The following is a 14,076-nucleotide window of genomic DNA, read 5'->3' as shown; positions in this document are numbered from 1 at the left end:
AGTGCATAATATGTATAAGTACTCAAAGTGACATTATTAAATAAACATGTGGAAATAGTCATTCATCAGCTGAGCAATGAAGTCTAACTGTGCTAAAGTTGTTTTAGGGGTGTTAATGTCTTATGCCTGGAATTTAAGGTTGTAAAAGAAGTCAAATGCAAGAACCACACCCTGGTTCCTTAAAGTGAGGCACATTTGTTTGGAAAGGAACGAACTCGACTCTTTGCATGCTCAAGCAGTGTTAAATCACTGGAGTTACTGACCATATTTCCCATACTTCATGCATCACATAAGGATGCATTGGGTAGAAATGTTCTTATTTATGGTGAAAGAATGTTTTCAGCTGTGGCAATCAGTGATAATAGAAATCTTAGATAACTCACACTCTAAACCAGCGGTTCTCAACCTGTGGGTTGCGACCCCTTTGGCGGTCGAACTACCCTTTCACAGGGGTCGCCTAAGATCATCCTGCATATCAGATATTTATATTACGATTCATAACAGTAGCAACATTACAGTTATGAAGTAGCAACGAAAATAATTTTATGGTTAGGTCACAACATGAGGAACTGTATTTAAAGGGCCAGAAGGTTGGGAACCACTGATCTAGTGTCTTCAGGTGAGTCTTTTTATGAAGTACTTTCCCTCTCCAGAGAACGTGAAACCACATTGGCTCAAATAACTGTTGGTATTTGGGTTAGTCCAGCATCTTCTTTTTAGGACAAATTGTTAAATGAGCTGGAACACAGAAAAAATAATGTTGTGCTGGCTGCAGGGGCAAAAAAATGTGTACTAGTATAGCATGACAGAATGGTGGCACCAAAACTTTCTCAGAATTTCGCAGTAAATCTGTACTTGGTTCTAGCAATGTTTGTGTTGGGTGGTTACAAGAAGGAACCGCTGAAGGTAAAGTAACTGTCATTTAAAAACCTCAAAGCACATAAAATTGGAGACTTTGCATAGGGGCTAGATTTAACTTTATAAAGACCTCTGTGTTAACATATTTACACATGTTATTTGCTGTTATTAGTAGTCAAACATGTTTGGAAGTTGAGAATATTTTCCTTACTTCTGTTTTCGGCATTTTTATAATGGATCATGAAATTATAACATATGAGGTCCCCAGCAAGATAAAAGAACCCTGTAGCATATCCCACAGTAAATTTCCCTCAATTTTTAATTTTTCTATTTATGGAACATTTGGGCAATGCATGTAATTGAAAAAATGGCTGAGGTTAAAAAAAACAACAACAACACTAAGGTTTTTTGTTGTTATTGTTTGTATGAGGTTGTTTTTAGATCATTTGGAAAAGTTAGCCAAATACTTTTCTGCTGCTTAAAGGTCTTTTACTTAATAAATATAATGTTGTTCCATTGACATAGCACCCTACACTATGTTTTGAAGGGGAAAATGCTCTCAGTGCCCATTCTGCTCCATCTCTATCAGTCAGGGATGTTTGGTGCCAAATAAAAGAAACTTACTCTGGCCAATTTAAGCAAAAAATGTACTTACTGTAGCTAATGAAGTAGCTCATAAAATTAAAGTTATAAAATTAAACTTTGAAAAGGATAGGATTCTGGGAACATCCTGGATATAGTTTCTAGAAGTAGTGACCTTTTTTTTTTTTAGGGCATGTCTTTGGAATGAAATGACTGGACCTATTTTCCATCCTTCCATCTTTGGACAGATTCTTGGGCGAGTCAGCCTGACCTCCTTCCTACCCCTGAGCCAGGGGAGGATGGCTGATTGATAGCATAGCCAGGGCCCCATGCAGTGCAAAGGGAGTGTTGTTTTTTGGAAGAAAACCAAGGTGCTGCTAGGAAAGGAAGAGGGAGAGGTGATTATGGGGAGTGGAGAACAGAGGATCTGCATTTCAGTGTCCCTGTGTGAAAAGCGGTGTTTCAAGAAATCAATGAGAATATTTCATTGGAAGCAAACCTTTGCATAGGTTGTCACTTGTCAAAACAGCAAGATTTCAGTTGAGTTGAGTTAACATTAAAAAAGGAAGGAAGAAGGGAAGAAGGAGGAAAGAAAGGTAGGAAGAAAGGAGGAAAAGAAAAAAGGGAGGACAGAGAATTACTAGTAGCCCTTTAATAAATAGTCATATTATGAATAAAATTTCCAAAGTACTGGATAACAGTGAAGCTTCAATGTAAACACATAAACGTTCCTTTTTTGCCCATAAGATTTGACTTCTATGAGAATTATTGCAATGAAATTCTTGAGGTTTAAAGAAAATCTTCCCTCTTAAAAAGAGGGAAGTAACAAGCCTAATCCTAGAGAAGAAGATATCCAATGGACCCTCCTTGGTCTTCCTCCTCAAACCTCCTCTGGGATGAAGTGCATATATTCACAAATGTTATATTTGGCCCAATCCCACACAGGAAGTCTGACTTCACCATACAAAGAATGAGTTTGTTGGCTTGCTCTTGGTTCTTGGTGTGGGCCAGACATCAGGCTTTACACTTGATTTTTTTTTTTAATTTTTTTATTGCTTAAAGTATTACAAAGGGTATTACATATGTGTCCATTTTATCCCCCCGCCCTAGACAGTCCCCTAGCCTCCCCTATTCCCCAGTGTCTTATGTCCATTGGTTATGCTTATATGCATGCATACAAGTCCTATAGTTGATCTCTTACCCCCCTACCTCCTGCCCCCCAACCCTCCCCGGCCTTCCCACTGCAGTTTGACAATCTGTTTGAGGCAGCTCTGCCTCTGTATCTATTATTGTTCAAAAGTTTATAATGGTCTTTTAAAAAAGCTTAGGCCTTTGAGTCAAGTTCATGCAAGCATTTATAATTGCTGCAATTTAAGTATATGTATAGAAGCTTTGTGCTCACAAAAAGAAAAATCGTGGGTCTGGTATTAAATATGCATAAGTTTTTGTCCCATGAGATAAGAACAATTATTTCTCCAGTGGACTTACAGTGTTGCTGTCAATCTTGCTGCCCTGGCTTCGGAATGAGCCCCAGCGCCTCCTATACAGGGAAGAAGGAGCTAACTGTGACGTTCATAAATCTGACCTCATGCTTCTTTCTTTCTTCACTAGCATTTCTTCTTTTCAGTGTTTCCCCCTAAAGGCAAAAAAAAAATAAAAAAAAAATAAAGGAAATGTGAACTGTGTGTCTAAGATTTTCTATTTATTTATTCATAACTTTTATTTTGTTAATCCTCGCCCAAGGATATTTTTCCATTGATTTTTAGGGAGAGTGGAAGAGAGAGGGAAAGACAGAGAAACATCTATGTGAGAGAAACACATCGATTGGTTGCCTCCTGCGTGAGCCCTGACCAGGGCCCGAACGGGGAGGGGAGAAGGGGAATAAGTCTACAACTGAGGTACATGCCCTTGACTGGAATCAAACCTGGGACCCTGCTTGGGTCCACAGGCTGACGCTCTATCCACTGAGCCAAGCCAGCTAGGGCTCCAGCATTTTCTTTTAATGATTTTGAGAGCATTTATGCTTACATAGGCAATAGATGTGGTCCCTTGATAAAAGAAAATGCTGGTATTGCTATTTGCTAGCAGTTGTAATGGGACTGCGATCATACGAATCATTTGTAAATTGTTTAAAGGGTTGAATATTGATGGATTTGAATATAACGAAGGTTTTGCTTCCCAATTCATTTCTCTGAGTACTTCGGTGGAAGCCAGTGCCACTCTGGTTTCTGGAGCACTGTCGGTGTTGTCGAGCATGCTCTGGTGTCAGGGCATGGTCAGGGTTATCCTCATTACGTTCTCATTAGGTTCAGAAGGTTAGCTATAAACAACAGGCTATAAACTCAGACCACCTTTAAAGAACTGCAGCCTGGGTAGAAAGGGCTATAAAGATTTCTAATTTTTAACCTAGGAGGCCCGAATGTTGTTAACGTCTTTGCCCTCCTTGAGATGTCAGCATTCCCGGGGTGCTGACAGAATTGGTTGACCCTCTTGGAACCGCCTGGACTGACGCCTCCATCCTGCTAGTTATCCTCTTCCACCTGATGGCTCCCAGGCCCTCCAGCTTTCTTTCATCAGTGCATTCATGCAAAACTTTGCAATAAGCTTGGCCCATGATGGCTATCGGCCCACTGAAAAGATATGGCTCAGAAACTGGATATGTTGTTCAAATTTTTACTTTTATTTTTCTTCCATAAGTAATAAGAACCTGTCTATACATAGGTTTTTCTCCCCGAGTTTCAGACTATGCAAAATAATAGTTTCTCTCTTCATCCAAATGTTCACGTTAACCACCTTCCTCTTCTATTTCAAAGTCATTGTTCTTATGAGGAATCTGTATATTCCCACAATCCAGAGAAATGTAAACTCTTCCATTCATGTCAAATTGAGAATGGGAAGCTAATGTCTTGTTTTGCATGGCTGGAATTCTCTACTGAGAGGTCGAAAAGGCCAATGAGAAAGAGAATGGTGCTCTTAAAATTGTGCCCTTCTGTGCTTACTGCTTTCAGATGAGTGGATAGTTTGTAGGGGAGTGAATTACTCATTCATCTAGCTCAGTGAAGAGTGACTTCTTAATATGGATCTCCTCCCAAAGAAACAGCATTTTGTGTGTGGTCAGAAATTGTCATTCACCAGAATGTGAACTTGGGCAAGTCTCTTTGCTTCTCCTTGGTTTCCTTATATATAAAATTGAGGTGGCGATGCATTTTTTTGTGAGGATTAAATGAACTTCTGAGATTACCCATTAGATGATGGTATAATGGGGAAGGGAAGCCAACATTTATTGACCACCTATTATAGTGTGTTATATCCATTGTCATGTTTAATGTCATCTATCATGGGCAGAAAGTATTGCTGCCACCTTACAAAAAATAAGGCTTTGGGAGAAACAGTCACTGGCTCAAGGTTATCTAAGTGACAGAACTGGAAATCACATCAATGCTCAAACTGCATACCTGCTGTCATGGGAGTGGGTAGGAGGGCTGGGTGAAAAAGGTGAAGGGATTAAGCAAAAACCCATAAAAATTCATAAACACAGACAACAGTATGGTGATAACCAGTGGGAAAGGGGGGTGAGGGGAGGTAGAAGAAGGTAAAGGAAGGGTAAATGGTGATGGAAGGAGACCTGATTTGATTTGGGGTGGTGAACACACGATACAATATATAGATGATATAATACAGAATTGTACACCTGAAATCTAAATAATTTTATTAACCAGTGTCATCCCAATAAATTCAATAAAAAAGAAGAGTGTTTGCTTCCTTTCCCCACACTCTGTCTCCTAAAGTGAGAAAGAAAGGCTGGGCATAAAAGTGGGTAATAAGTGCTAAATTTTTCTGTTAAGCATTAGCCTTTTTTTCTTTTGACAAACCAATGTAGATATTATATAATTTCTTTTGAAATTCTGTAACATTGATATCTCATTCAAAAAATATGTTTTGAAGTTCAAAAGAGTTACACAAAATGTAATATAGACCTACCCATTTTGTGAGCTATCAGAACAGATGAAATATACTGGAATGATTCCTGACCATGTGCTGTGTATCATTCTGAAAGGTATAAATCAGGTACACTTGAAGGATAAATCAAAGTTTGTAAAACATAATTATCTTGTATTTGGTCTTTTTAAAAAAAATTTTGGTTCTTTACAATTTTTTTCTCAAGTGGTTTTAAATGAAGATCTCATGACTATCACATGTCCATAACAGTCTTCTTAAATGATCCCATTATAACGAATATTGGCTTACTAAAGTGAAAAACCTAAAGGCATAAAACAGGTCCTACTAGAGTTAGTTGACTAACACAGCTCACATGTTTCGAGAAGAAAAAATCATCCTTGTAACATAGTGAAAGCATTTTACAAGAGTGGCTTCAATTTTTAAACTAGGTTAGAGTATTAAATTCTAACCCTAAGTTATAATTCTTTGTCACGAGGTCTGTACTGTTTGACAAATGCTCATCTCTTGAGTAAGAAACAAATGCTCTTAGGTTTGTGTTGTTTTGCAAACGGATTAATTCATTAATGGGGTTGTCGAAAGAGCACATTTTGAGGCTGAAGAAGTCTTATGTACTTTGAATATATTACGTTGACTTTGCAGTTTACCTTAAATGGTGGTTTTAATGTTTCAACATTTAATCATTTTTTGTTTTTCCTTTACAGTGGCTCCACCCACACGATTAAGATATAATGTGTTATCTCATGATAGTATACAGATTTCATGGAAGGCTCCAAGAGGGAAATTTGGTGGATACAAACTTCTTGTGACTCCAGCCTCAGGTAAAAACTATCAACTGTGTTTTGTAGAGTATAGCAATCTGTACACATAGGTAACTAAAAATGTGTAGTGCTAAATGTTGCTTTAAAAGCATCTGAGAGTATTTTTTATTAATTTAATATTTGAGCTTGACATCTTACCTTCTAATTAAGAAAGTAATATTCCCAAAGTCCAAAGAAGGACCATTGCCCACGCCCCCACCCCCTCCCGCTAGTTCTCCTCAGGCGAAATTTCCAGGCTATCAAAAATTCTTAACATGTCTGTTTCAACATAAGGTGAATACTTTCGTTCTAAGGACACTTAAAAAAATATCATACATCTGGCCCTAGCCAGTTTTTCTCAGTGGTTAGAGCACTGGCCCTTGGAATGAAGGGTCTCTCATTCAGTTCTGGTCAAGGGCATGTACCTTGGTTGCAGGCTGGATCCCCAGCCCGGGTTGGGGTGCAAGCAGGAGGCAACCATTCAATGTGTCTTTCTCATATTGGTGTTTCTCTCTTTCACCCTCCCTTCCACTCTCTCTAAAAGTCAATGGAAAAAAAAATGTCCTTGGGTAAGGATTGACAAAAATAAAATAAAATAAAATACCCTATATCTGATGACCAACAGTTGTGACTGGCTGAGTACATTGTGATTAATTAACTTGATAGAATATATTCAGCAATTATAAATTAAAATTATATAAGCTAAGTAGATATTATAAAAATAAGTGATAAATTAAAGCAGGAAAAGCAAAGTTAAATTTATTGATCATGAAGATAAAATAGTTATGTAAAAGATTCTCTTTCATATATCTGTCAGCTCTCATTTCTTCTAGGATCCATTTTCTTTTTTAATATATTTTTATTGATTTCAGAGAGGAAGGGAGAGGGAGAGAGAGATAGAAATATCAATGATGAAAGAGAATCATTGATTGGCTGCCTCCTGCACATCCCCAACTGGGGATCAAGCCCGCAACCCAGGCATGTTCCCTTGACCGGAATCAAACCTGGGACCTTTCAGTCTGCAGTCTGATGCTCTATCCACTGAGCCAATCCAGCTAGGGCTAGGATCCATTTTCATATAGTACATAATAAATACTCAATAATAACATATTTGTATAATGAATATTTATATAAACATAATATTTTTTCCTTTATTGGTGATAAAGAGGGCTATGTGGAGGTGGACTACTTTTCCATTGGAGACCTTTGCCCAACTCATTTAATCAGGCAGACAGATGGTGTGTTGTTCATAAGACTGGACCTCTAACTTGAAAGCTGATTTAAAATTTCAAAACAACAAGCAGATAGAATACCTGGCTTCCTGCTGTGTGACTAAAAAGTAACCTTTTTGTTGACAAATATTATACATAGGCTTCTTGGAATGACTTTGGGTTTAGTGCTACCAGATGGCAGCTTTCCCCACGTGGGCTGACAAAGTGACTCACTTGTAGAAAGCAATATTTTCTTCTCAAACTCTGTTTGGTCCAGAGTTTTCCTTTTGGAGCATAGCCCAATTTTGAAATAACTCTGACTTTAAAAAATATAGCTTGTTTTCTAAATTAAGCCATTCTGGGAAATTTCAGTGTAAGAGATTCTTGAACATTAGTATGACTCTAAAGGTCAAAATATTAATTGCTAATATGTGGTACCACTGAGAATTTCCCATGTCCGATTTTGAAAGGTAAATTTTTTATCCAGGTCATCAGTGTGTTAACTTTTCCTGATTAATTGCTGATCATACCAAACTATGAAGCACCCCAAGCAGGTGCCACTGAGGAACAAAAGATCTCCTACTCTTGCTCCCACACCTCCAGTGACAAAATAAAAGTTGAGGATGGAAGCAAATTATTTCTTTGTGAATACTGGGTTTGTTTTCCTCAGTGACCTAATGTCCTTCCCAATTGAATAAGACAGTCTTGACACTCTGGCATCTCCTTGATCAAACATAAAATAAATTGAGTAAATAAAAAGGGTAGCAAGGCCCTACCTCGAGAGACTTCGCAAGAGCCTCCCTCTTAACAACATGCCTTCCAGACTGAGGAAGACCTGAAAACTTCGGGGCCGCGTGAGCCATGGCCATGGCCACATTGGCAAGCACAGGAGGCAGCCGGGGGGCTGAGGTAATGCTGGTGGCTCGCATCATCACAGGATCACCTTCGCCAGGTTACTTTGGGAAAGTTGGTATGAGGCATTACCACTTAAAGAGGAACCAGAGCTTCTGCCCAACTGTCAACCTTGATAAACTGTGGACCCTGGTCAGTGAGCAGACACGGGGAAATGCTGCCAAAAGCAAGACTGGAGCTGCTCCTATCATTGATGTGGTGCAATTGGGCTACTACAAAGTTCCGGGGAAGGGAAAGCTCGCAAAGCAGCCTGTCATTGTGAAGGCCAAATTCTTTAGCAGAGAGCTGAGGAGAAGAGTCAGGGTGTTGGTAGAGCCTGTGTCCTGGTAGCTTGAAGCTACATGGTGGGAAGTTCATTAAAATGTCCGCAAATACAAAAAATAAAATAAAATAAAGGGTAGTAAGTACATCTAGTCATAAAGTGTTTGTAGATATTTTAGCACTACAAGACATGTTCCAAGTATTTTTTATACTAATTTCTCCTAAAGTGTATTCCCCAGTACCCTGCAGGATGCTAATAGCTATTATACAACCAAATAGTTTAATGGTCAAATAAATTTGAGGAGTGATTTTTTAAACAGAGTTTAAAGCTTTTTTATTGCAGGATTCTCAAAGCCTTTAAAAGAATACACCCTATGCCTCTCAGAGAGGGATTCTAATGCACAGTTTTCTAAGATAATTTTTTTTTGTTGTAGATGAGTTTTGATTGATAGAAGTTCATGAAACCAAAACTTAACATCTCGGACACAAATGCATTTAAGGAAATGGGTTTTGACAAGAGAAAGGCTCAGTTCTGCCTTTGTGTAGTAGGAGGCATGGATGATAGTAGCATGGCATTTCAGACTTAATGTCATTAATTTTTATTAGAATACTAGAGGCCCCGTGCATGAAATTTGTGCATGGGGTGGGGGTGTGTCCCTCAGCCCGGCCTATACCCTCTCACAATCCGGGACCCCTCGGGGATGTCCAACTGCTGGTTTAGGTCTGATCCATGCCTGCCTGATTGCCCCTAAGTGCTTGCCTGCCTGTTTTCCTGATCTCCCCTAACTGCCTCTGCCTGTCTTCCTGATTGCCTCTAACCACTCACCTGCCTGCCTGATCATCCCTAACCGCCTCTGCCTTGGCCCCCACCACCGTGGCTTCCTCCGGAAGGATGTCCAGAAGGTTGTTCGGCTGTCCAGTCTGAACACTTGTATTATTATAGATGATTAAAACATAATCTGTGTTATGTTTTATTAAGCCAGCAAATTTCAGGCTACTTTTTGCTGCTACTTCTTTCTTTTTGCTACTACTTCTAAAGGGGCAGATGCTTTAAATTAATTTCCCTTTTCTCAGACATAGTAAATGCTGCCAGAAATTAGAGAAGAAGGGTCTATTTGAAATTTTGAATAGAAGATTGAGTATTTAATCCATAGCATTTTTAGGAAAGCCTTAGATGTCAGTCTAATTTGATGGAGAGATAATGGGGGCTTGAAATCTTTTCATGAACCAGGCTTTTTAAGTGGCCAGGTAATGAGTGGTTCCTTCAACATCCTGAGCCAGTGATGCTCAGATTTAAGGTAATTAAGTTGCGAGTGCTTCAAGGATGCTTTGACTCACATTAGAAAAATTCCAGCGTAGATAATTACATTCAGTCTGCCCATATCTTCCCTTTCATTTTTAAGTGAAATTCTTTCCTTGAAGAGTATATCTGATGTTGACGGCTTCCTGTCTTCTAATCTGGTACTATGGTTTCCCCTAGTGTAAAAAGGCAATAGGGTGTTATGATGACAGGTTTTTATGAAGGTGTTTTTATTGAATTTAGACAACTGAAACCTGTGCTTAAGTTTTCTCATGCAAAGAGTAAAACTGAAAATGAAAATAAAAAGTATATTAAAATTAAATGCTATGCACATACATACTATGATATATATTTTTAAATGTCTTCCCCTTTTAAAAATCTTGATGGTTAGTAAAATCTCTTAATGTACACAGTTAACCTACTTTTTAAAACTGATTTATCTTTCTGTTTTATTATAGGTGGAAAAACCAATCAGCTGAATCTCCAGAACACTGCAACAAAAGCAATAATTCAAGGTCTTATGCCAGACCAGAATTACACAGTTCAACTTATTGCACACAATAAAGACAAAGAAAGCAAGCCAGCCCAAGGTCAATTTAGAAGTACGTATTTACAGGTCTTAAAGTGCCGCCATGGGATCTGTCCCAGCTCTGAGTTTGAGTCTGTGGTAAATATTGGAGCAGGTTAAAATTCTAACTTGTTTTGATTTGAAGAGATCTTAAAAGACATTCTGCACAATCTTCCATGAGCTCCTTCCATCACTATTACTCTTCTTCTGCCTCTTGCTTCACCCATTCACTATTCTTTAAGTTTTAGTTTTCAAGAGCTATCCATGACAATGTCTGCTGAGGCTTCCCCAGACATCTTGTCTACCTTGCATAGAATAGGTGCTCAATAAATATTTAGCAAATGACTGAATGGATGATGCATATACCTCCTCTATAGTATCCCTAGTAAGTGCCAATCCAGTCTGTACAAAACAAAACTATACAACAGGGAACTTAATCCTTTCCAATAACTAATCAGTTGACATTTATGTTGGCTAGGTCCCGTGATAAACAGATTTGTGAACAAATGCAACATGGTAAGTCTTAGAGAGAGAGAGATTCAGGACTCTATAAAGGGTGGTTCTCTCCCTGCCCCAGTAATGGGCTGGGAAGAGAGTATGGCTTCATATTTGAACTAGTTCTTAAGTAATAAGTTGTGCAAACAGAGAAAGGGTGGGGCATGCAGAGACATTCTAGAATAGGGCAGAAAGCGCTGAGGCAGCCCAATCTGTGTCTGCACCCATGGGTTCTAGAACTGAGTGTGCAGCAGTGTTTATCTGATTTTCTCTCTCTCCCTCCCTTTTTTCTTTCTCTTCTAATACATGTTTTATGAGACATATTTTGTGATTTTTTTTAATTAAAAAAAAACCTCTACAACTTTTTTTAACCTACCTCTTAAAATTTCTAAACAAAGATGATTGGTAAGTCCTTCTGTCAGCAGGGCATACAAACGTTTGAAATGTTACATTGTTTTGAAATTTGCATTGTCTGGAAGCCCAGAGAAAGGATTTTAATGTCATTTTCAATATAAAACAGCCTTCTGTCTCAGCTTATTGGCAGGGTGCCTCAGTTTCTGGCCTCTGACATTCCTACATGAATAAGCAAAATAACTTGTCTTCAAGTTTGTGAGAAGCAGTAAAAGGGACAAGGAGAAATGATCATTTTACAATAGTCTGGAGGTATTGTGATTACTGATTTCACTGACTGGGCGGCCTAAGAAACACAGGTGGCCTTTAATAGGTTTCCCAACAGCTATTTACTCTAAACACGTAAAAGAATATGCCTTTGTTTTCAGCTCACTTAGCTCTGCTGAAATTATCTTAGTGAAACAGTCTAACTGCCTCGTTGGATAAATTATATGTAAGCTTATATTTTTTAGCTATGTTGTTTTTATTGGCAGGATAGAGAGATTAGTTCTTCCCAAATAATAGTTTGTAAGAATGAGGTTACAGTAACTTGGTTGGATGGCTTCCTTTTCCATTTTGCATTTCAGTTACATTTTTGCTCCCTGTGAGATGGAGCTAAAGCCTGTTTTCCCTTCCCTGGAAAATTTTCATGGGTGGATCCAGGAAAATGATGATCCAGACAAATCCTGAGAATATAGGTTTGGAATTGTGTAGGGAATGGAATTCTTTATAAATCCATCTTATGAGACAGGGAAGCTTAAGAAATAGTCCTTTTGCTTTGAAAAAAAAAAAGGCATGTCTGGTGTGTGTATTTGACCAAACAATTCAACCATGTCTAGCCTCAGTGTCCTCATCTGCGAATGGGGGTGATGACATGTGCCTGCTATCGTGTGGGTTCGCTCAGTTCAGCACATAGTAAGGCGCACAGTAGCTATTATTATGATTAATGCCACTTTGCTTTATAGTCTGTTTTCTACTGATTTCCCGCCTGCGTGAGGGAAACAGCAGTTTCGTGTGACATATGTGTTACATCTTATTTATATGTGACCTAGTGGCCCAAATGACTGTTATTTTTTCTTGTTCACTTACTGACTGGTCAATGACCCCGTTTTGGAAAACTTTCTTTTCAGCCACCATTTCCTCTTTGGAGTGGCATTTGCTTATCTCTGCCTGCAAAATCTTGCTCATCTTTCAAAGTCTGGCTCAAATGTCATTTTCCCAGTGATGTTTCTTGAGTCTTTGGAATTATTCTTTCTCAAACCTAGTTGTACTTTCCGCACTGCTCAGCATAATTTTTCTCATATTAAAGTTGCAGATTTTTTTTTTTTTACAGAGGATTTAAGCAATCGGAGGCCATGGCCTATGTGTGGGTAGGATTGAAGATGTAGATTTGGAAATTATCTTAAGAAGGGTGAGAATTAAACTTGTGAGATGATAAAATTGTAGGTGGGCCATACTGAGATGCAAGGCAAATTTAGTATATTATGTTTTAGGAATGGAAGCAGAAAAAAGACCCAAAGAATGAGAATGTTAAGGAGGGTTCAGAGGAATGCAAAAAATCTGAGGATAATGCCTTTGTAAAACCCGAGCGAAAAAAGAATTTAAAGAATGGGGTGTTCCATATAACCCAGCAGTTCCATATCTGAGTATCTATCTGAAGAAAACAGAAACACTAATTCTAAAAGAATTATGCACCCCTATCTTCATTGCACTGTTATTTATAATAGCAAGATATGGAAGCAGCCTAAGTGTCCATTGGTAGATAAAGAAAACACACACACACACACACACACACACACACACACACACACTGAAATATTACTCAGCCATAAAAAAATGAAATCTTGCTATTTGGACAACATGGGTGGACTTAATGCTAAGTGAAATAAGTCAAATATCATATGATTTCACTTATATGTGCAATCTAAAAAAACACAAATGAACAAACAAAACAAAACAGAAACAGACTCATAGATACAAAGAACAAACTGGTGGTTTCCAGAGGGGAGTGTGGATTGGGGGATGTGTGAAAAGGTTTAGGGGACTAAGAGGTACAAACATCCAGTTATAAATTAAATAAGTCACAGGAATATAATGTATAACTTGGGAATATTGTCAATAATATTGTATTTTATTGATATTTCTTTTAGAGAGAGAGGGAGAGGGATAGAGAAATAGAAACAACAATTAGAGAGAAACATCAGTTGGCTGTCTCCTGCGTGGCCCCTACAGGGGATGGAGCCCACAACCCAGGCATGTACCCTGACCGGATATCGATCCCGTGACCTCTTGGTTCATGGGTAGATGCTCAACCACTGATCCATACTGGCTGGGCTCAAATGTACTGTTTTTTTAATATATCATTTGTGTATCATTTGTATTGTGGGTTTGTGTTCACCACCCAAAGTCAAGTCTCCTTCTATCACCATTAATTCCCCTATTTCCCTCTTCTACCTCCCTCACTCCACTTAGAATGGCATTTTGCCTATCTCTGCCTGCAAAATCTTGCTTGTCTTTCAAAGTCTGGAAATCACCATACTGTTGTCTATGTCTATGAGCTGTTTTTTATTTTTTGCTTAATTCCATCACCTTTTTCACCTAGCCCTGCCACCCCTCTCCCCTCTGACAACTGTCTGTTCTCTGTATCTATGAGTCTGTATCTATTTTGTTTGTTTGTAAGTTTATTTTGTTCATTAGGTTACAAATATAAGTGAAATCATATGGTATTTGTCTTTCTCTGAC

At 38.5% G+C, this 14,076-nt stretch overlaps 1 protein-coding gene across 4 annotated transcripts in view; it reads left to right on the top strand.

Moving 5' to 3' along the window:
* The window catches only part of COL14A1 (collagen type XIV alpha 1 chain), a 178,020-nt gene that overhangs the window by 16,024 nt on the left and 147,920 nt on the right, over positions 1-14,076 (top strand). For all 4 annotated transcript variants that reach the window (XM_059671813.1, XM_059671814.1, XM_059671812.1 and 1 more), the window contains exons 3-4: positions 6,102-6,218; positions 10,340-10,483. In XM_059671813.1, coding sequence (XP_059527796.1) covers positions 6,102-6,218; positions 10,340-10,483 — 261 coding nt within the window. The remainder of the gene's footprint in view (positions 1-6,101; positions 6,219-10,339; positions 10,484-14,076) is intronic.

This window comes from Myotis daubentonii, chromosome 17 (assembly GCF_963259705.1).
Source record: "Myotis daubentonii chromosome 17, mMyoDau2.1, whole genome shotgun sequence".
NCBI classification, from domain to species: Eukaryota; Metazoa; Chordata; class Mammalia; order Chiroptera; family Vespertilionidae; genus Myotis; species Myotis daubentonii.
The sequence above is the reverse complement of the archived record's forward strand: the minus strand, read 5'-3'. Positions and strand labels throughout refer to the sequence as shown.